Source organism: Lathyrus oleraceus, chromosome 3 (genome assembly GCF_024323335.1).
Source record: "Lathyrus oleraceus cultivar Zhongwan6 chromosome 3, CAAS_Psat_ZW6_1.0, whole genome shotgun sequence".
NCBI lineage: Eukaryota > Viridiplantae > Streptophyta > Magnoliopsida > Fabales > Fabaceae > Lathyrus > Lathyrus oleraceus.
Genome location: NC_066581.1, coordinates 128,945,727 through 128,971,602, shown reverse-complemented (window position 1 = coordinate 128,971,602; position 25,876 = coordinate 128,945,727). Strand labels below are relative to the sequence as shown.

Sequence of the window (25,876 nt, the reverse complement as noted above, 5' to 3'; positions counted from 1 at the left end):
AAATTTAATTTTAAGGTGGAAAAGTTGTTCTAAATAAATTTTGAATAAAATCTCTTTATATTTTAATTTTATTTAAAAAAAGACTTATCAAAATGACGACATTTTTTCGGAGGAAAAAAAAGCAAAAATTTAAACAATTGATTCTCAATTTTTATCAGTTTTGGTCCATTCTGACCGATTCCCACAAATACAATACTTTAATAAATCCAACAATCAAACTAAAAATTTAAAAAGTATCACTTATTTTGATCCGACTCATCCGATTCTCAATTAATCAATTTGATCCGATGATTCAATCCGATTTTTAAAATCTATCACTTATTTTCCAATTGGAGTAGATAATAAACATGAATATTTAAAAAGTAAAATGCTTCTAACTAAAAATTCTTACAATATTTCTTAGCAAAGTTGTAATTTTAATAATACTTAAATAATAAAACTAATTTAATAAGAAAAATTAATAAAAATTAAAAATTTCAATCATATTATAGTATAATAATTTATATTTCTTATAAAATTGAGGAAGAGAAAGTGATTAATTATAAACAAAAATAGTAATGATGAATGTCATGAAAATGATTTAAATCATTTGTTTGAAATTATGTGTCAATCTTTTATTATTAAAATAATATTTTATTAATTATATAATTAATATTAAAAAAATAGTTGAGATACATTCTTAGATCTTATAATAAATAATTAGTGACTAAATTATATTTATATTTATAGATAACGAAATATATTTTATTATTAATTAAAAAAAATTATTTATTTAAATATATTTTTAATCTCTTATTAAAAATAGTATTGAAAATTAAACTACCAAATAAATTTTTTCAATTTTCACATTTCAAAAACAGTTTTTAAAAACTAATCTATTAAACAAATATTTTTGATAATTCTCTTCCTAAAAACACTCTTTAAAATTAGATTTCAAAAACAAATTTTAAGAATGAAAACCCAAAAGTGTTTCAAACAGGCCTTATGGGTTTAAAATATATTTTAATATCATACTCTTTCAAATACGTTTTTCTATTTTATTTTTAAAATATAAAAATTATTAAAATTACGTTAATACTATTAATAAAAATTATAAATTTTTATGTTTTTTCTTTAAGTTTTATAATACTAAAAATTAAAAAGTAAGAAACAAAACACAACTAAACTGTTTCACTTTTTTGCTTTTAAAAACTAAAAAATAGAAAAGAGTTTTTAAAAACACTTTTGCAAAACATTATATTCAAACAAGTTTTTAAATTTTAAATTTTCAAAAACTAAAAAAGAATTTTTAAGATGCATTTCAAAAATGCCCTAAGTTTCTTAAAAGTAATAAAATAAATTTAGTTAACGTTTTAAGAAATAGTTTACATTTAAAATTATTAAATAATAAATTTAATCTTTTATTAAAAAATAGTTTTATTATATAGTTATGTGTTTTGGTTACATATACATGTTATATTTATATAACATAGATAAAAATATGGCTTATTTATATATAAATAATAAAAATATATTTAATTAAAAAATAAACTCGTACTCAAAATTTTTAAAATTGTAATAAAAATTTAATTTTTCATATTCTAATTTAGTAAACTAATTATTAAGTTTTAGATTTAATGCCACATCTTTTATTTAGTTATTTATATTATATTAAATTTTAGTTTTTATTTTTAAATTTTATCTTTCAGAAACCACCTATCCCTACTTTTCTCCTTTATAATCATAAAATAATTTTTAAAGTTAATTTATTCTATTTTATTCTCTAAAACACTGAATTGAGAAAAATTTAATTTTTTAAAAAAGAAATGAAATAAAATATAAATTAAATAATACTTTAATAATTTTTTTTTTCTTTCAGTCTTGAAAAATAACAAAGAAAAAGTCGGTTATATTTAATTGAATTAATCGTTGATAAAAAAAGAAGAAGTAAAAAAGATGATCTCCCGTCACGGCAAGGCATAGCCAGCGCAGTAGTGTGTCTGTTGTGTATGTCCTCGCCGGGGAAGAGGCCCCAGTTTCTCCCTCTTCTTCCTCTATTTATTCATTCTTCAATCCTCCCCTTCCTTCACCGGTTATTCATTGCATCTTCTTCCATGGCCTCAATTTCAATTCCCGCACCAGGTACCTCATTCTCCTTCTTCTTCTCCAATTTCGATTTGCTTTCTTTAATTCCTCTTCTGATCTCTCAATCGCTATTCGCTTTCACCACAGAGGCTATCCAGGTTCTACTCTCATTACTAGCTGATGATTCTTCCGCTGTTCGAGAAGCTTCCATGTCCTCTCTCGACGACCTTGCCGCACTGTAATTACCTTCACCTCTTCTTTTCTTTACTCAATTTCGGTTTAATTTCTTTTAATTTCGTTACATTATCAATCTTTTTGTTGAATTTGTAGAAATCCTGTTCTGGTTCTTGAGTGCTGTGCGACTGTTTCACGCGGTGGACGTCGGGTTAGTTAGTAGTCTTCGGAGCATTTTTTACTGTTGGAACTTGATTCGAAGAGTTTGATGCGAGTGTGTTTTTTTGGATGTTGTTTGTGTTTAGCGATTTGGAAATATGGCTGGAGTTTTTCAAGTTATGGCATTTGGAGTTCGAGCTCTTGATGAAAGAGATGTTGATTCTGTTTTTATGGCGAAGCTTGCTAAAATTGCTACTTCTGAGATGATATCTTCTAAGGTGCTTTACTTTTATTATACATGAGATTAAGTAGTTTAGTTTACTTTGGGTATCAGATGACAGCAGTCTTAGCTGGAATTCAATTTAGTGAAAATATGAACTGAAATACTGGCAAATGAAATATATAAAAGTAGAAGACGGAATCATCAAACTACACTATATTGAACTGATATTAAAAACAAAAGTAAATTTGCCTTGATCAAAAGGAAAAGTGAATGATATGAAAGTTGCCTATGATGTTTTCTTAGGCTTGGTCAAAATAAGAATCAAATTCGGTGTTTGAGGTTTTGAAGTTTTGATAATTGAATTTATATCCTTGCACTTGGTTGGTTTGGTTTTTTCAGTTGATGCAGTGTAAGAGAGGTAAAAATGATTAAGAGTATGTTTGGATGAGGACTTTTGGAGTGGAGGACTTACTTTTTTTTCTCTAAATCATGGAAGCTATAATATAGACAAAAATATAGACTTAGTCCTCCAAAACCCTCGCCTCCAAAACCCTCAATTCAAACATACCTTAAGTGGATCATGGTTATTTATGGACGGGGATTAGAATTTTGAAAGATAATTTTCCTTATAAAATAACTCCTGTGATTCCCGCTGACTGATTTACGAAGCAGCTTACTTGCATATTAATTCTAAAGCAACAGGTTACAAATAGTACATCATCATCAATTGCAATTAAGCCTTCTCACTAAGTGGGTCACATGGCTAACATCTAGGCATGTATTACATGGCTAACATCTTTCCCTATCTTATTATTTAGTTGTCCAGTTTCTCTAAGCAAACTGTTTAGCAGCCATTACTTTAATTACTCGCATGAGCAAATAGTTTTTCGGGGTTTTAGGGTGGAAGTCAAACGAGTGTGGGAAGAAATAAAGATTTGGATTAAAATGACAGATGGAATTTTCGCTGTCAAAATTGAGTTTGGAAGTCGTAGGGTAAGAAAAAAAGGCTGGGTTACATTCTGGGCATGTGATTGATGGTTTTAGACATGTGAAGGCTAATCTTGACCATTAAGTTAACGTGGTTATGTGTGCAAGATTCTGTAGCTTGACATTAGGTTTTTAAACTGTGTGATAGCATGCAACCATGTGATGTAAAATAGGCGTGTATTTTTTTTCCTTTTAATTATGAAATAATGTTTTTGACTTGGCACTATTTGTTGCTTTGGATTTTGTCCTACTTTAGGTTATCTTCTTCCAGTATAGTATAGTTATTTATCTTTAGCGAGTTTAGTTATTTTGGGTCTATAAGTAGAACTTCAACATAAACAATTGAATTGATACTTTACTCCACAATGTTGAGATTTCCTTTTCTTTTATTCTGTGAGTATCTTAAACACTTGTTAGAGGAGTACCTTAGGCTTATTGGGCTACCTAACCATTATTTTTTCTTTTCAATATTTATATTTGAAATGACAGTTATTTCTTGCACTCTTGATCGATTTTTCTGTTATGGGAATAGTACCAATATTCCAATTAAAACCCTAGTTATCTTAGGATACTCCAGTTATGGGCTTAAACAGATTTTTTTTATGTTACTGCTCATGGTCTTTGAGATTCGCATCGACTATCTTTTGCAGGAACTCAATTCCGATTGGCAACGAGCAGCAACAAGCCTACTTGTTGCGATAGGGTCACATTTACCTGATCTTGTGAGTTATTTCTTTTTCTTTGAGCTGTTAAAGATTATTTAATAGGTACTTTAATTAGCAACTCTTTTTTGTTCAAGAGAGGAAAGATAAGGTTACATGTCTAGTGGGAGACACGTAAGGCAAGGCGATAAAGATTAACAAAATGCAGCCCTACAGTCTCTGTGATTTCAAGTTAAATAAATCTAATTAGAATATCATTTACAAACTCCATAATTTATTTTATCTCTTGCTACTTGTCATCTTTCTGTTGGGAATCAGTCCGAACTATCGCGAGAATCATAACATTGCCTGATTAAAAGAATTCCCCAAAAAATAAAAAAAACTATTTTTGTTTTTGTATCCTCTTTCATATTTGTCTGTCTTATATTTTGAAATAATTTCTTCACACTCTTCTCGTAGTTTCGAAGTTCGTAACATACTAAAGTAATATCTCCCTTCATTTTAATTTCACCGAGTATACAATACTACTGGCTTCTATTTATATTTTATACACCCTTATTTTGTTTGCACTTATTCTAGTTTTCCTTGAACTTTGAGCTTGTTCTTCTCCACCACTGCCCTTAATCTCCCTTACCCTTGAATTGGTGTTGTAGGTGATGGAAGAAATTTTTCTTCATTTATCGGGGACAAGTTCAGCATTACAGGCTATGGTTCAAATCCTTGCAGAATTTGCTACTAGTTGTCGTCAGTAATCAAATTTTGAAGTTTTTTAACTGTTTTTTTTGTGGTGGGTTTAATTTCTGTGGTTAACACTAATGTATTTTATTTTTTCTAATTTCTAAATCTAATATAGCCTCGCTGTTCATTCCCCGCTGGAAAGGTGTACTCTCACGAATTTTGCCGATTCTTGGAAATGTGCGAGACATGCACCGGGCAACTTTCGCAAATGGTGTGGTGATTTTTCTGTCACCTTCTTTATGGATGTGTAGCATGTGATATTATTATCTTTGATATTGTGCTGATTTGTCCAAGTTTCCTTGGCAGTTTAATTGCTTGTGAAATAGCTTTTTTGTTATTGTAAATTTCATACCATATAAGGTATGACACATTCTAATATTCTAATACAGATAAAGAAAATGCTGATTATTTTGAAAAATAATTTTTGCACGAAAGGTGTAACTGTAAACAAGTTGTTTGCTTTTTTGTCTTTTCTACAGTTTTTCTCTACCCATGATTTTTATTTAGTCTCACTAGTGACTTCCCACACATTCATATCATTTGCCTCATACTAAATACCAAAGCTGTATTGGTAAGTGTGAGACTAAGTGATCGCAATCTATTAAGTATAATAGTGCACAAGGAACAAGTTAAAATTTTGTAACAGATGACAGCACATTTTGTAGTTTCTGAAATTTTAAAACAAACTTGTCCAAGAAAAATATTTTAATGTGATGTAATTGACAGTTAGTAAACTAATATCTTGAATGAATGGTAAAGTTTGGTAGGGGGTTTCTTATTTATCCTTGATATGAACAATTTTGTCTCCATGGCTTTGGAGCAGGTGTGTTGGAAATTAAGAGCTGGCAAGATATTGATAGAAACAAAGATGCAATATGTATGTGTGTGAGAGAGAGACTTTCTGTTTCACTAAACTATTAACTGGTTGGAAATAACTAAAGTGTAGATTCGGTCATATTCGTTGAGAATGAAACTCAGATTCCTAACTACCCAACTGCTAGGTCCTTTAGACTGACAGCTGAGCTTAACTGAACTAATATTTCTAGACTGAAACACTTCTTAACTGCCAGGTCATTTAGACTGATAGCTGAGCTTAACTGAACTAATATTTCTGGACTAACATCAATTTCAGTGATCTTATTCTTTTTGAACTCTATTAAAATGCATTCTAGGTTTAATTTATAATGGTGGGTAATGTGATACATTTCTACTGATGAATCATCGAAATAGTTTAGTTATTTGCAAATGTACATTTGTAGGTTTATGATCCCTTTGCTATTATTTACAGCTTTAATATATGTCCTCATTACTTGGTGGTGGGGAGTGGGGAAAAAAGGTTTGGTTAACCTTGCTTAACGGTGTATTTCTATTGATAGTCCGATCTATTTAACTCATCTTTTGTTATTGTTTTCAGCATTCAAGTGTTGGTGTCAAGCTGCTTGGCAATATAGTACAGATTTTCCTTCACATTTACCGCAAGATGGTGATGTCATGTGAGATCAGAATATAGTCTTCTAGTTTATTTTTCGATTCATGGTGTGACATTTCCTATTTTTCTTGTCTGAGGGTGAGAGGTATCTCTATGTAGTGCAGGTCATTTCTAAATTCTGCTTTTGAGCTTTTGTTAAGAGTTTGGGCAGCTTCACGGGACCTAAAGGTTTGTCATCATATCACATTTTGGTTCTGTGTTTGACTGCTTATATAGTCCTTTATTTATTTTTTTGTGTCTTGTTTTTCTATTGATTTTTTTTCTTTCATTGATACCCTTGTGCGAGATCTAACTCCTTACCATAATTTGATTTGAAGTGTTTTTTCAATAAAAATATATTCTATATATCAAAATGTTTTTTTTCTTTGCACTGAGTTAAGAAATTTGTTAAGAATATTAAAGTTAGTTACTACTCCGTAATGGTTTATAAGCAAAAAACTAATATTTTAACTTATTAAGAAAGTTTAAATTTTTGTGTCTTTTTTGAAGTATGTTTTATGGGAAAGATGTAAAAACAGTTTTGATTGGATGTTGTTTATGGAAAAAATGAGAGAGAAACCAAATTAAATGCAATTTGCATTTAATTTTACCTTGGAGAAGATGCATTTTTTAGTGTACTTCTTATTGGGCATAATCTTACACTAGTTAGTTGTTCTTGTATTTGACCTAATTCTCAGTATCAATATCAATATTAGGTTATAATATTGTGACACATTACATCTATCAATCATATTTTTAATTTACTACTGTACTATTTACCACACCTTATTCTCTAACCTAGTTGTTACTATGAATACCATTTTTCTCTCTTTTCCTTTTTCACTTACCATAAACCTATAATTCTCACGAGTCACAAGTAATGTTGTCCCTTTCTATTTTCTTGCCTACATGGCATGTTAAATGCATTTTACATCAATAACATGGACATAATTAAAGGCAGCATTACCAAGACTTGTTCCTATTTTCTTGTCTATATTTTTAGTGCTCATTTATTTTGGTTATTTCAATTTATTTGGATATAGGTTCGTGTAGCATCCGTTGAAGCACTTGGACAGATGGTTGGTCTCATAACACGGACACAATTAAAGGCAGCCTTACCAAGGCTTGTTCCTACAATATTGGATTTGTAAGATTAATCTACCCGTTGCTTTCGATAACAACCTTAATTGCTTGCATGATGTAGGAGAACATTTTGTATTTGAGTTTTTTTAACAAGTGCATTATAATGAGACTAGAATATAGACAATATTTATGAATATAAACAGGTATTGCAGCATACATTCTTATTATTCTATTCTGCTGTCAGGTATAAAAAGGATCTTGATATTGCTTTTCTAGCTACATGCAGTCTCCACAATCTGTTGAATGCCTCTTTACTATCTGAAAGTGGTCCTCCTATGCTTGATTTTGAGGTAATGTATGCTAGAGTTATTTTTAAAGGTTATTGATATGTTGAGTTTCTCTATCACACTTTCTTTTTTTTGGGTGGTAATCTTTGACCAGATCTTCATGTAACTTCCAAAATATGATATGCACATCTGTATATTGTTGATGACTTTCTTATTTTTCTTTGTTATATTGTCATGTGATCAGTAGCACCTGAATCAACAATCCAAGTATGACTAGGGTTGACACTAAGAAGTTTTGACTTAAAAAATTTACCTTCTGAGACTCGAGGAGTTTGTACAGTTGCTCCAGTTGTTCCTTAGTGAGCAGAAACAAGCTTTAGGGAGACCACTTCTCTTGATTACAAGTAGTAACTTGAAGTGCTCTACTTCAGTCTTCTTTCTTCTTCCCATTTGGAGGTCTCTCATAAAGTTTCCAGCAAGTCTCACGAGTATGCCATGGGCACTCACATTTGTCCCACCATGACCTGTCAGATTTCTTACCATCTCTCTTGCCTTCTCCATTGTAGTTCCTAATTTGCAAGAGCTGAGCCTTTAGTTTCTGTGATAGAGGTCGTCTTTCCCGTCGTAGTTCTCATCCTAGCTTCCTTCCTTCTAACTTTTGAAAAGGTCTCTCGAGCTGTAGGCAAAGGAGTCTTTTTTATAAATATTTTTCCTTGCTGTCCAAGGTTAAACAAATGGTTTGGGACCACTATGTTTAGTTTGTACCATTCAGTTGTTGGAAATTAGCCTGTAGAAAATTTGAGCAGCCGTGGGGGTTATTTGGACTGCCCCCTCCTACACTGAAAAAACCAGTCCAGCCTGTTCCAAAGCAAATTAAACTAATATCAATAGTAATAAAGGCTAAAATATTTCAAGGATGGTGGATACAAAAACATTAGTGTGCTCTCATCCAACAACTTAAAATTTTTGGGATATTTAGTTCATGATATTTCTTTAAAGGGACCTTGAGTGGATTTGTATATTGTTGATGGTTTAAGCGCTAGGGCACTTGCATGAATGTACGTTAAATATAAATCTATTCTTATACCTTCACCTAGAAGCTTGGCATTTTAGTTCAGTTGGTTTATGACATTAAGTGGTTGCTTTATAAGTAGTTCCTTTATCTATGTCTATCTGGAATTAATCAATTGAATATTCAAATACAATTATCGGTGGTATGCAGGATTTGACTCTTACTTTAGCGACACTTCTACCCGTGGTATCTATGAATAGTGAAAGCAAAGATCAAACAGATTTCTCTGTGGGATTGAAGGTATTAGCACAAATTTCATTTGTTGGAATTATTTGGGATTTTTGTATAATAACCTTTGTAGCACTTTTTATCGCAGAGTTCCAGGTTCGTTACTTCATTGCACTCCTCACTTTTTAATCCCTTGAATTTGATGGTGCATGTCTTTGTAGTGTGTATAGGTTATCTTTCATCTTTGAGTATTCTTTCTGAGATTTAGTCATTATTTGTTATTCGATACAATTGTTTCTTGGAGATCAATTACAATAGGAGGCATATTGATTTACTGGTTTACTTTTTACTATCCCTGGTGTTTTTCTGCAACGAAAGTGGAAGCTGATTGGAGGGTTACATCTATATTTTTATGTATATTTGAAATTTAAAAAAAATGAAAAAAAACAGCACGATGGTGACCCTCCCCTCCAAAAATCAACTCGCAAAGAGATCCTTAGGGTTTTGCTATTTGACATATGCAAACGGTATGGTGGAGACCCCTTTGAGCTGATAATTCTTTCCTTCGTTCTTTATGTTTTTATGGAGGGTTGTCTCTGAATTCATACTATTAGTCTCTTCCATTGATTTTCTTTTGGATGATACTTCACTCTGTTGACCAAATAAGAGTGTATTCGACTTCATTTAATTTAAAGCACATCAGCATAGTCCGAACCGTCTTAAATTCAAGGGTGAATGCCACTTTATTTTGTTGAATTTGGAGGAACCTTTTCATTTTATCCAGAAAAGAAGTCCAAAGTTTAATTATTTAATCATGTATGGCAGATGTATAATGAGATGCAGCATTGCTTTCTGACAGTTGGTTTGGTGTATCCAGATGATTTGTTTCTGTTCCTTGTAAATGTAAGTATTTGTCAATTTGTAGTTTTTATTCTCTTTTTTCTCTTTCTGGTTGAAACAAATAAATTTCACTGAGACTGTAAGAGGATCACTGTAGTAGCAGATGATATATGAAGTCTGTTGATTGAAAGAAAACCAACACTTAATTATGTTTCACCACATATCTCAACTACACAGCAGAGTGTGTTTTATTTAGGCTCAAGGCATTAAATATAAAATAAATATAGGAGATGTTATTCCTATTTACGTGATACGATACAATATGATATGACCGGTGTAGTCAAATTCGAGGGGGATAAAAGATCTTAACTCAAGTATCTTACTAAGGATCGTAAGATCCTATTAAGCCTAACCAATATACACAATTATATGAAATTAAACTTGCACACACATACACATGCATAAAAATGAGGCGCGTATAAAGAAAATAATCTCAAAATGATAATTCTAAACTAAACTTAATTAAAAATATTGAAAAGATTTATTAAAATACACATAAATAATCAATTAATTACGTAGTAAAAAAAATAAAGGACAACAAAGCCTTAAGAAACAATTAAAGACGCCAGTTGGATGATACTATAGTTGGAAGGTCGTAGATTACTATGCAGGGAGGGGGCAGTGTAGGCCTTGAAGGTTGAGGGAGCTTCAGTTGCAGTGGGTAATAAACCAATATTTCACAAGCCCAACCCGTTTTAGCAAGTTCAGTTGCAAAGCGGTTGGCGTAAAGCATGCAATCAAATTGAAATAAACAAATATAATATCCGGTGAAAGTAATCAAATTGAAATCGAATAGAACCTTCATATTAGACGGAGATAGAAAAAGTAATCAAATTGAGATGTTTGGTTTATTTCTGTTTTCATTTTTAGTTGATATGTTTGCATTATACCATTCATTTCATTCTGTTTCTCGCTTTCAAAACTTGTGAAGGAAAATTTAAAACTCGGAGAAATACAAGTGACAATTTTATAAATATTTGAAGGAGTGAATAGACAAATTGATCCTCGAAATTGCGAGGGAAAATCTGAAACTTGGAGAAATACAAGTGACAATGTTATATATATATTTGAAGGAGTTAATAATTGCAAAATTACCATTCATTTCTTGCATTTTCCGTTAATAATACAATTTCTGCATTTTCTGTAATTCGGGTTCCTATCAGATGTTCAAACAAAATTTCTAGAACTATCTTGCCTAGTCACTCGTATTAGAAGAAGATTTCAACTGAAAATTATCATAGAAAACGAACATGTTTAGTACTTCAAATTTTTTGTTTTTGTTTTAGTTTTTATGTTCAGTTGATATGTTTTCTCTTTCATAATTACTACAAAAATAGAACAAGAACAAGCACCCTTATATTTTGCTATACCTTGTTCCTTCAAAATTAAAATGAATCATTTATATGTACATGTGTTATGGTTTGGTAGTTTGTTCAATTTAGGAGGGTGTTTTATTTCTTACTTTTGTCGCTTTCTTAAGACTTCTTTTCCCTAGACAAAAATTAATTCTTATTCTGTTCCTCTTTAATGTTATGTGGCATTTTGCTTCTTTTGTCTTTTGTCTATACTTCCAGAAATGTAGGTTGAAGGAAGAAGCATCAACTTTTGGTGCACTTTGTGTTTTGAAACATCTTTTACCAAGGTTCTTTTTTTTTCTTCTTTTCTTTTCTAAGTCCTGATGATTATTATTGGTAAATATCTAGTATCAACAGCTGACCTGTAATTTTTTTTTCCGAAGGCTATCTGAAGCTTGGCATAGTAAAATACCATTACTGGTTGAATCTGTAAAGTCCTTGTTAGAAGAACATCATTTAGGTGTTCGAAAGGCACTTTCTGAGGTAAGTCGTTGACCATTTATCCTTGTTTTTCCTATTTTTCTTTAATGTTTTTTGGCTTAATTATCTTTTTGGTCCCTTACTGATTGTGATTTTGATGATAGTAGTAATGGCAATGACAATTAAGGTCAGTGGAAATGTATTGTTATTTTTTCTGGACGAGAACTGGACTTGGTTAGTTGAATTTGATGATTATAACTTTAAAATTGAAAAGAGGTAGATGACATTAGAACATTATATTTTTGGTGGCGCATTAGCCATACATTTATCACATCGGATAAAATTAAAGATGATAGAGTCATATTAACCCAAAAAACCAATTTGGTCTAGTTTGTAGAGTTATGGCACCAATATGACACTTTTTTTAGTTATGGGACCAAGATAATCCCCAAAATTATGGTAAGGGACTAAAAAGGTAATTAAGCTTATTTTTAATAAAATAATGCAAATTGTTTCCAAAGTCAATGTTTTTTGTCTTCTGTCTTCCTCATTTGCCAGTTAATTGTGGTTATGGCTTCACACTGTTACTTGGTTGGTTCATCTGGAGAGTTGTTCATTGAATATCTCACACGCCATTGCGCTTTGACAGATCAAAATCAGAGTGATCTTGATAGCACACCAAATAAGAGAATAGAGGTATACTTTCCCCCTCGTTTCCGTCCTTAATTGCCTGCAAGGTAAATATTTTTGAATTAAGTGAGTTCTTTTTATTCAATACTATGTTGTTAATTCTTACTTTGGAGTAAGGTTGTCAATCTTTAAAGGTAGCTCTTAGAATTGCACGGGTTTACGATTAAGATGTGAAAGTTGTGTTAAGTTAACTGGCTTAAAAAATCTGTGGTAGACTTGCACAGGCTTGTATAAACTCACATAAAATCACGCATTAGAGCATTATTGAATGAGCCACAGCATAATGTTTCTCCCCACACATTCCTGAAATGACACAGGTTCAATGTTCTTTTAATAAATCTAAAAATGCAACATTTCAATGATAAGGCTCTTTAGTGTAGAAGATATTAACCTCACAGTTGTAGAACTTCAGTAGATACATATAATATTCCAATATGAACCCATACACTAAGAAGGTGAAGGATACTGTATTGAGTCTCAACCGCATAGCTCCTAGTAGAAATGAAGTCACAGAAGAAAATATGAACAAGCCTCTCAGAATTTGGGTTGGGCCTAACTCATCTTTACAAAACCGGCTTGTAAGGTGAGGATTGCCCCCACTTATAAACACAACACATGCCATATCTCTAAGCAATGTGAGACTAAATTCACCCCTTCAAAGCCAACACAATGAAGGTGTTAGGGGCTGCAATGAGGCAAGTGAAAGTGCCGCAATTAAGGCGACTAGGGACGGACCGCAATTAAGGCGGAAAATCCAACAAAGCCCGTTGTTTCTAGTTTGCAATGAATCCAGCAGGTCAACAAGGTGAATGACCCCAACTCTGATGAGCTAAAGCCCAATAAACCTAGCTGAATCCATCACCAACAATGGAAACCTAGTCCTATCATCCTCTACTCTTTACTGAATTTGAACCTTATGATTCATTAAGTTGGAGCTTTTTATGCCCTTCTCTTAATACCTTGAACCTCTTTTGTGATTTATGAATTGGACTATCAATTTTGAATGCCATGTTTGTGTACTGTGGTCTTGTCTAGGTCCTATGAAATTATTTTGCTTTATTATTAACCTCTGATTTTTATTATATGTCACTCTTGGAAAAAAAATTGTACCAAATTATAAGTTGTTTTACAATACCAATAATAAATCATTAATGCTATTTTTTCTATTATACTCTCGAGTATTTATTATTTTCTCTTCTTTCATTTTTTTAAATTTATTTTTCCCATATCATTAATGAAGGAAAATTTAGTAAAATCCTTTATAATTCTCTTTTTCATATAGCGATGATTACACTTTTTTAATATATGTGGAAGTAGTCAAACGACTAATAATAAATATCGGAGGTAATATATTAGTATGTTGAATACTTATATTACATAGTATTGAATATTAATTGTGTTTAGATACTTATGACATGTTTTTAATTATATTTTTGCATCAAGTATATTAGAAAAAATTGGTAAAAGCTGTTATATTTTATTCATCAGCCTTAGCTGGTTTATATAGTGAAAATACAATAATTACAATTTATTTTATCCTTAATTGAGAATAAAGAAAAATAAAGGTAGTATTAAAGACAATAATAAAATCGGAAATAATATATTTTCCAACACCCCCCCTCAAGTTGGTGCATAGATATCTATCATGCCCAACTTGTCTATCAAATACTCAAAAGTAGGCCTTGCCAAACTTTTGGTCAGGATATCCGCAGTTTGTTGACTTGAAGTCACGAAGGGTAGACATATGATTTCCGCATCTAACTTCTCCTTTATGAAGTGTCGATCAATCTCGATATGCTTGGTTCTGTCATGTTGAACTGGATTATGAGTTATGCTAATAGCAGCTTTACTGTCAGAGTACAATTTCAATGGAAGCTCAATTTTCATCTTAAGTTCTTCTAGGACTCTAAGGATCCATAATCCTTCACAAATACCTTGAGACATAGCTCTAAACTCGGCCTCTACACTACTCCTTGCTACAACTCCTTGTTTCTTGCTCCTCCATGTCACAAGCTTACCCCAAACATAGGTACAATATCCAGATGTTGATCTTCTATCTGTGACTGAACCTGCCCAATCGGCATCGGTGAAGATAGACACATTTTTTTCACTAGTCTTCTTAAAAAATAATCCTTTTCCAGGATTTCCCTTCAAATATCCCAGTATCCTATATACTGCCTCAAGATGTTCCTCGAAAGGAGAATGCATAAACTGACTCACTACACTAACTGAGAAAGCAATATCAGGTCGGGTGTGTGACAAATAAATCAATTTCCCAACCAATCTCTGATATCTCCCAGTATCAACAGAAACATTACCTTCTCCCCAAAGTTTAGCATTCGGATCCATAGGGGTATCTGCAGGACGACATCCACTCATTCCTGTTTCTTTCAACAAGTCTATAATGTATTTCTGCTGTGAAACCACAATACCATTTTTTGATCGAGCAACCTCCATACCTAGAAAATATCTCATGAATCCCAGATCCTTGATTTCAAAGTCTACTGCCAATTTCTCTTTTACTCTTGCCATTTCCACTGTATCGTCTTCAGTAAGGACAATATCATCAACATAAACAATCAGGACAACAACTTTCCCATCGTGGGAGAATTTTGTGAACAAGGTGTGGTCAGCCTGTCCTTGGATGTACCCTTGTTTCTTCATGGACTGAGTGAATTTTTCAAACCAAGCTCTAGGGGACTGCTTTAATCCATACAAAGAATTATTTAGTTTGCACACATTTGATCCAAATTTGTTTTCAAAGCCAGGAGGAATGTCCATATATATTTCTTCTTCAAGATCGCCATTAAGAAAGGCATTCTTAACATCTAACTGGTGCAAAAGCCAATCCAGGTTAGCAGCAAGAGACAAAAGAATTCTGACAGTGTTCAATTTTGCAACAGGAGCAAATGTCTCTGAGTAATCTATACCATAGGTCTGAGTAAAGCCTTTAGCCACCAAGCGAGCCTTGTACCTTTCAATTGACCCATCTGAATTATACTTCACAGTAAACACCCATTTGCATCCAACTGTCTTCTTGCTATCTGGTAGTGGCGTAACACTCCAAGTTTCGTTCTTTTCTAGAGCTTTCATCTCCTCAAGTACAACTTCCCTCCACTTTGGAATTTCTAGAGCAACCTGTACATTTTTTGGAATTTCTACACTAGACAATTTTGAAGTGAAGGCAGACATAGATGAAGACAAATTTGAATATGATATAAAATTGGACATGGGATGTTTAGTGCAAGATCTGACAGGTTTTCTAATGGCAACAGGATCATCTATATCAGGATACAAAATACGACTCTCAGAAACAGAGATAGACTTACCTTTTCTTTTGTTAGGAAATTGATCATTCCCCGGTTCAGATTCCTGGCAGTGTTGAGATGTGGACTTGTCCTTTCCTTTATGGTGCTTTTTCACAAAAACCTTTCCTTTCCAAGTCCCGTTTCCTAATTCAAATTTGTTTTGTTGAAGTGACTCATTATTTTGTGGCATTTCAATTAGATCATCATTATCATCGTTTTCAGGATTCTCATTATTTTCTACAAGAGAAAATGTAGGCTCGGATTCACAAGGTTCCTTACTCATGACAGAAGTAGGATCAGATAAAGAATCGCGGCCATTTTCTGTTGGTGCAGGTGTAAAAAACTTAGAATTTTGTGATATTGGTAAAGACAAGTTATTTAAAAAACTCATGTCCTCAATTTGAAACGAGTCTTCGTTTATCTCCCCCCCTTGAAGATGAGTGTCATCAAAAAAAGGTTTATTTTCAAAGAATGTAACATCCATAGTGACAAACATTTTCTTATTTTTTGGATCAAAACATTTATATCCTTTTTGGGTTGGGGAGTATCCAACAAAGACACATTTTATAGCACGTGGCTCAAGTTTTCCAACATTTTTATGTTCATGAACAAAGGCTGTGCAACCAAAGATTTTTAAAGTCAAATCAGTTAAAACACGAGTACTAGGAAAACATTCTTTGAAGACGTTAATAGGAGTTTGAAAATTGAGAATTTTGGAGGGCATTCTGTTAATTAAATACGCATCTGTTAAAACAGCTTCGCCCCACAAATAATTTGGTACTTTATTTGAAAAAAGTAGAGCTCTAGCAACCTCTAGTAAATGTCTATTTTTCCTTTCGGCCACTCCATTTTGTTGAGGAGTATTAGGACATGAACTTTGATGAATAATCCCATTTTTTAGAAAAAAATCACCCAGGATAGTGTTAAAATATTTTTTGCCATTATCACTTCTAAAGATTTGGATATTTGTTTGAAATTGGTTCTGCACCATTAAAACAAAATTCTTTACAGCCTGACAAACATCTGATTTTCCCTTTAACAAGTACACCCAACATATTCTTGTATGGTCGTCTATAAATGTGATAAACCATTTTTTGAGAGAGAGTGTACTTGTACGGTTAGGGCCCCAAACATCACTGTGTATAATAGAAAAAGGCTTTGATGGTTTATAAGGTTGTATTGAAAACTGGGAACGATGATGCTTTGCAAATTCACATGCTTCACATTTAAACGAAGAAAAGTTTTTATTGTGAAATATCTTAGGAAACAAGTGTTTTAAGTAACGAAAACTAGGATGACCTAATCTTAAATGCCATACCATAATGTTGTCATCTTTATTATTCAAAACGGAAAAAGACTCAAAGCAGGAACTTATTGTTTTTGAAGGTAGTTGTAATGCAGATCCAATTTCAAGGTAGTGGAGTCCTCCACTCTCCTTAGCACTGCCAATCATCTTCCCCGAGTTCAAATCCTGAAAGACACAGTGAGATCGGAAAAAATTAGTTTGACAATTTATATCTTGGGCTAATTTACTCACGGATATTAAATTACAAGATAAATTTGGAACATGAAGGACATTTTTAAGAGTTAACATTTGAGACAACACAACTGACCCTTTACCTGCAATGGCTGAAAAAGAGCCATCTGCAATTTTTATTTTTTGATTACCTGCACATGGACTATATGAAGAGAACAAAGTAGATTCACCTGTCATGTGATCGGAGGCTCCTGAATCTACTATCCAAGTATGACTGAGACTGACACTAAGAAATGCAGAATTACCTTTTGTTGCTATAGAGCAAGAAGGGGTTGGAGACTCAAGGAGTTTGTACAGTCTGTCTAGTTGCTCCGTAATGAATGAGAACTGAGATGGAAGAGATTGCTGCCCTTGATCAGAATTACTAGCCTGAAATGCACGACCACTTTTCTTCTTCCAGTTAGGAGGTTTGCCTTTGAGCTTCCAACAAGTTTCACGTGTATGCCATTCGCGCTTGCAGTGATCACACCAAGGAACTTTGTCTGACCTTCTTTCCTCGTCAAGGTTTCTAGTAGTCAGAGCTGAGCCTTCAGATTCAAAATTTCGTTGTGTCTTACCCATCATAATTCCTTGTCGTGCCTCTTCTTTTCTTATTTCTGCAAAAATTTCACGAAGAGTTGGCAATGGTACTTTTCCTAAAACTCTACCTCTTACCTCATCAAGGTCTTTATTGAGCCCAGCGAGAAACATGAATACACGATCATTTTCTTGCCTCTTGAGAAACAAAACACTGTCTTCTGTACACCTCCACTTGTCATCATAACAGAGATCTAACTCTTGCCACAGTGTTAACAGTTCATTGTAATAAGCAGTTACACTCCTGTCACCTTGTTTCGCATGCCATAACTTTGATTTTAAACCAAAAATTTGAGAGGAGTTTTGAATATCAGAGTATGTTTCCTTAACAGCTTCCCAAACATCCTTTGCAGAAGGTAAAAACATGTAAGGCTTACCTATTCCAGTTTCCATAGAGCTTACCAGCCACGCAATAATCAAAGAGTTTTCCGACTTCCATTGTTTGTAACGAGGGTCTCCTGTTGCCGGTTCAGCTACTGCTCCTGTTAAGAAATCAATTTTTCCTTTGCTATCCAATACCAATCGAACGGTTTGAGCCCATTCATTGTAGTTATTCCCATTCATTTTAGGGATATTGACCTTGAGGGAGTATGAGGAACCCTCTCGATCATTACCGCCTATGTTGGAATCACCGTCACCAAAAAACAATGTTGTTCCTGTTTCCATTGTTGCCGTCATTACTGCCACTGTTTATGACCACCGACGGTTCCTCATGTACACCGTTTCCGCGGCCACCGCCGTTTCCACGGCCACCGTCCGAATCAGATTGTGGTTGGTCGCCATGGTTGGATCCAGTGTAGGCTTGTGATAGGGGAGGCCACATGTTGTTGTCATTCGCCATAGGAGGTTAATAGAGTATGTGAATTGGGTCAAAAAATACGTAAATGCTGTTATATTTTATTCATCAGCCTTAGCTGGTTTATATAGTGAAAATACAATAATTACAATTTATTTTATCCTTAATTGAGAATAAAGAAAAATAAAGGTAGTATTAAAGACAATAATAAAATCGGAAATAATATATTTTCCAACAAAGTATAATCTTAGTCTTAGACTTCATCAGTATATTTTACGGATATTCCACAAGTTTATGTAGATTCTCGAGTTTAATAACATTATTTTGGAGCTCGATCCCAAAATTGTTTTGAGCATTGACATATTTGGTTATTTCCTTGGATATCGTAATCCTCTTTGTTTTATTGTTTTATGCATTTATGGGTGTTTTCTATATGATGCCATTCAACGGCTCCCTTGTTTTGAACCCCCTTATTTTGAACCACTTCCAGTTTCTTGTATCTTTTTACTCTTTTTTTTAATAGTTATACTCTGTCTCCAGTTTATTTGTATTTTCTCTAGCATAAAATTTCCTCTTTTACCAAAAACAAATAGTAAAAGAATTTTTTTTTCATAGTTCCAGCGCACTTTTATGTAAAACAGCCCCCTAACTCTTTGTTGTTCATGTTTTTTCTTTTCAGATGAAAATTGGAGCAGTTACTCTGGGTGAGTTACGAGCAGTTTGTGAAAAAGGTCTTTTGTTGGTCACCATTACAATTCCTGAAATGGAGGTAAATTTTATTTTGTTTTCTTTACTCATCAATTTTGTGGAAGAAAATGTCTTATATTTCTATTGGACTTCACAGCATATCCTGTGGCCTTTTCTGTTGAAGATGATTATACCACAGCCGTACACTGGTTCTGTTGCCATGGTAAAAGTGCTATTCTAGTATTTTTTAATTTTTTTTGCAGAAGTTGAACTAAATACTGTGATTCTTGATGTATTTTGTCCTTTCATGTTGTATGCACTGTGAGAATGATGCTTTGGTATCGCAGAAATTTGACCTGGCAAATTTAAAGACTTGCATTTGTACTTTTACAGGTTTGCAGGTGCATCTCAGAACTGTGGCGGCATAGATCTTATGGTAGTGATATGCTAAGTGAGTGTAGAGTCCGTCCTGATATTCCAACTGCCGAAGTAGGTTCTCTGCAATACAGTCTAATTTTTCTGTTTGAATTTCTTAACTCCTTTTATTCAACTCATCTGTTCAAGGAAGGCCATTGTTCATTGTATTCATCTCATATGTGGTTAAATAATTTATGGTTGATATAGGAACTTCTTGCTCGTTTTGTGGTGCTTTTACATGATCCTCTAGCAAGGGAGCAATTAGCCACCCAGATTTTGACAGTGAGCTTATGCGATCTTTGAATACTGCAGTTTATTTATTATTATTTGATGTATTCTCACATAGATAAGTCCTTCAACATGTTATAAAAATAAATACTGTTGGACAAGCTGTGTAATTGTATCATAGTGTTGCAATGATGGATAGACTAACATTTATTATCCCTTTATTAGCTTTTATACATGTCTATTGCATAGTTTCCTTCCTGTTATGTAGAACTACATTTTTTCTCTCTCTTACGCTTCACTATTATAAAAAAGTAAAATTAAATGAGGTAGCTTTAATATGCCTACAAAATCTGTTTTTCAAAGCTTACTTAATACTATGTGATTGATTACAAATATTATTTAGAAGAGTGTATTTCCTTATGACAAGTATATATATCTTTTTGTAGGTCCTATGTCTTCTGGCACCTCTATTTCCCAAAAATATCAATTTGTTTTGGCAAGATGAGGTAACAGTTGTGCTAAAAATTGGTTTGTTAATAGATTGAAACAAGCTTTGTTGAATGTTGATAATATGTCGAGTTTCTAGTTATAAATTGTTTTTGAATTATATTGTACTCCAGCAAATAAATGTCGTGAAGTTTCACATTCTCAGCTGATAGTCGTGAGCACTGAAATTGTGAAATTTCATTTTGTTATTGGGTTTTCTTGTTATTAAAGTTGGGTCCAACTGAACCCAAGAAAATAACTCAAGGTTATTAGGAGTATTTTGGCCATGATGTACGATCTTAAAACTGATCTTCTATAAATTTTCTGGTCATTAATGTGCGGACTAACTGGAGCCAAGAAGATTACTCAATAGGTGTATTCTGGCCATGCTGTAGGATCTTAAACTGATGTGTTATAAACTTTTTAGATGAGGTGATCACTTTAGTAGTTCTAGAATCAATGCATAATTTTGTACCATGCTTCTGCATCATTCTGTAAATGTCACGAATCATCAAAAAACTTCATGTACTTTTATAATAACAGTTTCGTTATGAGTCCCACTTTCGATGAAGTATCTCCTAAACTTAAGTTTATTAGTGGGAAAAATCCTCACCTTACACGCCGGTTTTGTAGGGTTGACTTAGCCACAATTCAAATTCTAAGATGGTATCAGAGCCTAGTTAAGATCCATTGGCCCATATGCTATTAGGTCACAGCTATCGAGCCACTTGGGTCACCTTCTAGATGTCTAGTGCTGGGCATGAGGGGTATGAGTTAAGTCTCATGCGGATATAATATAGCTTGAACATAAGTTTATAAGTGGGGTAATCCTGACCTTACAATCGGTTTTGTAAGGTTAAGATAGGCCCAAACTCAAATTCTAAAACGTTGTCATAATATGTTCTTTTGTAATAGTTGGTGCTTACAAGTTTGAGATGGTTATTATATATCAAAATGTAATTAATTTGTGTTTTTGGTAAGTTCTAGATTCCTAAGATGAAGGCGTATGTTAGCGATACAGATGACTTGAAACAAGATCCATCATATCAAGACACTTGGGATGACATGATAATCAACGTAAGTGTCATTGACTTGCCAAAATCCTGTAAACGTTATCATTTTAAAGAAGCACAGGTCATGAAGTCAAACTTTCTGGTCTATGCATGAGCTATTCTTATACATGTAGCTGTAGGGTCCATTAATTTGTCTGCATTTGAAATATCTCGCCAAAGTGGTGAAAAACTCAACATTTCTTTGAAGTATGTGTTTTACAAAAAATGAAAAATGATAGATAATAGATAATTCTGTCCAATCTGGGCATGCAATGGTAGTTCAACTGAATTTGTTGTCATAGACATTATAACAAGTGTGAAATTCAAACCTCTTATGCAGCAAGATATTTATTGCATCTTTTTATTTTTGGCTTGCAGTTTCTTGCAGAATCTTTGGATGTGATTCAAGATGCAGATTGGATTATGTCTCTTGGAAATGTATTTGCCAAACATTATGAACTTTATACATCTGACGATGAACATGCTGCACTTCTTCACCGGTATCAATTCTCCAACCTAGAGCATGCTTTGGTAGATTTAAAATTTGATAGGTTCAATACTTCCTTTTGTTGCACGTGAAGCTGACCGCTTCACTGTTTTTAGAATTTGGGTTGAACTAACTCAACCTCACAAAACTGACTAGTAAGGCGAGGAACATCGATCTCTTATACCTACTATTGGACTTTCCTCCTTAATTGGGGTCCGCTCCTAGTCGCCTTAATTGCGGCACTTTGGCTTGCCTCATTGCAGCCCCTAACACCTTCATTGTGTTGGCTTTGAAGGGGTGAATTTAGTCCCACATTGATAAGAGATATGACCTGTGTTGTGTTTATAAGTGTGGGGGCAATCCTCACCTTACAAGCCGGTTTTGTAGGGATGAGTTAGGCCCAACTAAATTCTGAGATGGTATCAGAGCCTATCCTAGACCTATTGCTGGGCTTCCCGCATTGTCCACGCTTTGGGTTCATTGGGGCCCAAGCGTGAGGGTGTGTGTTGGACTTTCCGCCTTAATTGCGGTCCGCCCCTAATCGCCTTAATTGCGGCACTTTGGCTTGCCTCATTGCAGCCCCTAACACCTTCATTGTGTTGGCTTTAAAGGGTTGGGTTTAGTCCCACATTGATAAGAGGTATGGCCTGTGTTGTGTTTATAAGTGTGGGGGCAATCCTCACCTTACAAGCCGATTTTGTAGGGATGAGTCCAACCCAAATTCTGAGAACTACTATTCACACCATATCACTATCTTAAAAATACTGAATTGTTATGGAATGCTTGAGTGAAGTCCCGCTCAGCTGATTTGCTTATATACACACTAGAATTAAATGCAGTGTGAGAGTTACAAGGACATTACATGTAGTTTTACTAGGCATTTAATTAGTTATTAATCTCCTTAATATATTCCAATTTATTTTATAATTCCAACAACTATTTAATGTGGGATCCATCAACAATTTCTTCTGTCCATACAAAATGAGATAGAACAAAATTGCTGTTGCAGTTTTATGGGGTCAATGGTATTCTTTCAGTTCCTATGTCCTATGAAACCAGTTCCCAAAGTAGTGGTTAGAATTGATTGTTCAGGATTTTTCCACCTTTGACAATGAATCTAGATATTGAAAATAATAGATAAAAAAATAGTATAATTTCTCAGAAACACAAGAATATAAGCCATTTTTGCCATTGAGTAGGTTTTGGCCACAAACTCAGTGAAGCTATCCAGTGGTGGCAATCAATGACATTGAACACATTAGGGTAGCAGAAGCCGGGTCAGGGTTGATGGCAGTAGAAGTGACAATCGCTGGAAAGAGAGTGTGGGGGTGGTTGGAAAGAAGAACACAGCCACAAAAAAGGCTTGAGACTGGAAACAGATGAAGAGCAGTTTTTTGCAAATGGATAGTGGGTGGGTCTACTGGGTTTCATGGATTATGACTGTCTGTTGTTAGGATTTAGATACCGTGTTGAAAGATAACAAAAATAAAAGGAATATGATTAAGTTCCCTGAGTATTACACAATGGAGCTTTGTTATATTTATACACGCGCGCGCGCACACATTCACACACTGAAATACTATAAATACAACAAATAACTTATCCCATTTACTATATTTACATGATACTGTATAACCATAAAGGCCCTAGTAAGTAACTACACTATTTCTAACACTTCTATAAATAAAAATCTGGTTGCATCTTTTACAGGAATAGTTTAAATAGTCTACTCTAAACTTAATGGACTGATTACAAATATATACACTATTTACGAAAGTTGTCAATCTGCTAAAATATTTTATAAGTATTGAAACACAACTGAGCATATAGTCTATGTCACCTTTCATGTAGTTTTTTTAAAAAAAAAAAAAATCAAAGCCTGTACTTGAGGACTTATCTACCACATTACTTGTTTCAGAATTCCAACTTCATTAGCACAACCTTGGATTTTCAAATTTGGTTTGATGCCTGCTGTCTGAATCTTAATGCCTAGTATTTAAGATTGGAAAGAGTGAAAAATGTTTTTGAACTTTGACACAGATGCTTAGGGATTCTTCTTCAAAAGGTTAATGACAGAGCTTATGTCCATGATAAAATGAATTGGATGTATAAGCAATCAAACATTGCAATCCCAACAAATAGGCTTGGTTTGGCAAAAGCAATGGGATTGGTAATTCATTTTCTTTTTAAACTTGATAGATATATTTTCCCTTTCCTGTCGCTTCTTAAATTATTATTTTTCATGTGAAGGTTGCTGCATCTCACTTGGACACAGTGTTGGAGAAGCTGAAGGATATTATAGACAATGTTGGACAAACCATAATTCAGAGGTTTATGCCAGACTTGTAGGATTGAGTGTATACACTTCTCTTTCCGAATTAGTTTATCAACTCACATTCTAAATCCAAGCTTATGCATGTGAAACTCTAAGGGCCTGTTTGGTTTCTTGTTCCATTTTCTGTTTTCATTTCTGGTGTTCACTTATCACTAATTACAAAAATGTCACTTTTTTTTTTTTGCATTGTTTCATGTTTTCAAATTTTTGTACAGAAAACAATGAAAACAACTTTTTATGGTAAAATGGCATTTTTGTGATAAAAAGTGAAAATGCGACATGAAAACAAATAATGGAAACAGAAACCAAAAATGCCCTAACTTATTGACAACTTCTAACTGTATCTTTTTTGTGAAATCTTTTTCTTTCTGTACTTCATTATGATCTGAATGTTTCAGGACCTTTACTTGCTATGGTAGATTATGCTCAAGTACAAAATTGTTACAATCTTGCTTTGTGTTACAATCATATCACTATCTACTTTTTTGTCTTATTTTTACTGTTGTATGTTTACAGTTTAACATATCTCACATTAAAAGACAAAACATGAAGTGTCTGTTTTTCATTTGTAATTCGAAAGATTATGCCTTTGTAAGATGCACCACCTCTGGAATACTCCCTCTCGTCCAGTCCTAATTATATGAGAATGTTTGGAGGATTTTTCGGTCCCATTCATAAGAAAAAGTTTAAGCTGTGTTTATTGTTTAAATTACATTTTTACCCTCATTTAAAATGTTTGGTTTTTCAATATTAGTGGTTGCATTTGATGTCACAACAGTTTTCTAGAAGGGTATACATGTAAATATATTAAAAAAGTTAGAGAAATAAATGAGTTCTTTGGTTTTAATGCTAATAAGATTTAGAGAATTCTTAGAAAGAGAGTAGAAAACTGTTATTTATTCTATTTTTGTGAATCTGAATTCTGTTACAATGGAGTGAAGAGAAGCTTTTATATCTCTCTTATCCTGCACGAACAGTGGACAGCTGTCACTAACTAACTCTTCTATATTCTCATAATGTTTTTTGGTTTTGGGTCTTATAATTGGGACTGGAGGGTGTATGTTAAGAAAATAGTACTTGATAAGACACTTGGGACTGGAGGGAGTATGTTAAGAAAATAGGACTTGATAGGAATTGACATTTTGTTACACAAATAATTATAATCTATAAACCCCCAGTTATACATATCTGAATTACTTGCAAAAATCTAGGTTCCGCAATGCCGTGCCAAAGGTCACTGGACTGAAGTGACTGAAAGCCTTTTACCCTACCCTTCTCTCCCTTTTTGTGCTCCTTCTCATATAGGCAAATTTGTTACAACGCAAACCCCTATTCTGCCCCTTCTCTTGTATCCCAAATATAGTCTACCATAGGAGGAGCTTGGCAACAGTGTAGAAAAAGAGTTCCTTTGGTTGAGCAGTTATTTAGTTTGTATTCAAACATGAAGAAAGTGTATACACTTGGTGTTTGATTGTTCATTATTCTTTTCCAACATTGAATTTGATTCAATCTGTCTG

At 33.4% G+C, this 25,876-nt stretch overlaps 1 protein-coding gene across 9 annotated transcripts in view; it reads left to right on the top strand.

The window, feature by feature from the left end:
• The first annotated feature begins 1,907 nt into the window (after positions 1 to 1,907).
• Positions 1,908 to 25,876, top strand: part of LOC127125756 (protein SHOOT GRAVITROPISM 6) — a 48,805-nt gene continuing 24,836 nt past the window's right edge. For 2 of the 9 annotated variants that reach the window (XM_051054572.1, XM_051054569.1), the window contains exons 1-26: positions 1,910 to 2,121; positions 2,212 to 2,302; positions 2,395 to 2,449; positions 2,544 to 2,675; positions 4,258 to 4,329; positions 4,923 to 5,013; positions 5,123 to 5,218; positions 6,296 to 6,343; positions 6,422 to 6,500; positions 6,601 to 6,664; positions 7,519 to 7,622; positions 7,803 to 7,908; positions 9,068 to 9,157; positions 9,911 to 9,988; positions 11,560 to 11,627; positions 11,724 to 11,823; positions 12,319 to 12,456; positions 19,347 to 19,436; positions 19,512 to 19,577; positions 19,748 to 19,843; positions 19,979 to 20,053; positions 20,446 to 20,505; positions 21,473 to 21,562; positions 21,916 to 22,037; positions 24,065 to 24,194; positions 24,275 to 24,354. In XM_051054572.1, coding sequence (XP_050910529.1) covers positions 1,989 to 2,121; positions 2,212 to 2,302; positions 2,395 to 2,449; positions 2,544 to 2,675; positions 4,258 to 4,329; positions 4,923 to 5,013; positions 5,123 to 5,218; positions 6,296 to 6,343; positions 6,422 to 6,500; positions 6,601 to 6,664; positions 7,519 to 7,622; positions 7,803 to 7,908; positions 9,068 to 9,157; positions 9,911 to 9,988; positions 11,560 to 11,627; positions 11,724 to 11,823; positions 12,319 to 12,456; positions 19,347 to 19,436; positions 19,512 to 19,577; positions 19,748 to 19,843; positions 19,979 to 20,053; positions 20,446 to 20,505; positions 21,473 to 21,562; positions 21,916 to 22,037; positions 24,065 to 24,194; positions 24,275 to 24,354 — 2,354 coding nt within the window. In that variant the 5' untranslated portion in view covers positions 1,910 to 1,988. Of the gene's footprint in view, positions 2,122 to 2,211; positions 2,303 to 2,394; positions 2,450 to 2,543; positions 2,676 to 4,257; positions 4,330 to 4,922; positions 5,014 to 5,122; positions 5,219 to 6,295; positions 6,344 to 6,421; positions 6,501 to 6,595; positions 6,665 to 7,518; positions 7,623 to 7,802; positions 7,909 to 9,067; positions 9,158 to 9,910; positions 9,989 to 11,559; positions 11,628 to 11,723; positions 11,824 to 12,318; positions 12,457 to 19,346; positions 19,437 to 19,511; positions 19,578 to 19,747; positions 19,844 to 19,978; positions 20,054 to 20,445; positions 20,506 to 21,472; positions 21,563 to 21,915; positions 22,038 to 24,064; positions 24,195 to 24,274; positions 24,370 to 25,876 lie in introns of those variants that run through there. The other 7 variants (XM_051054570.1, XM_051054567.1, XM_051054575.1 and 4 more) reach the window with 6 other exon arrangements.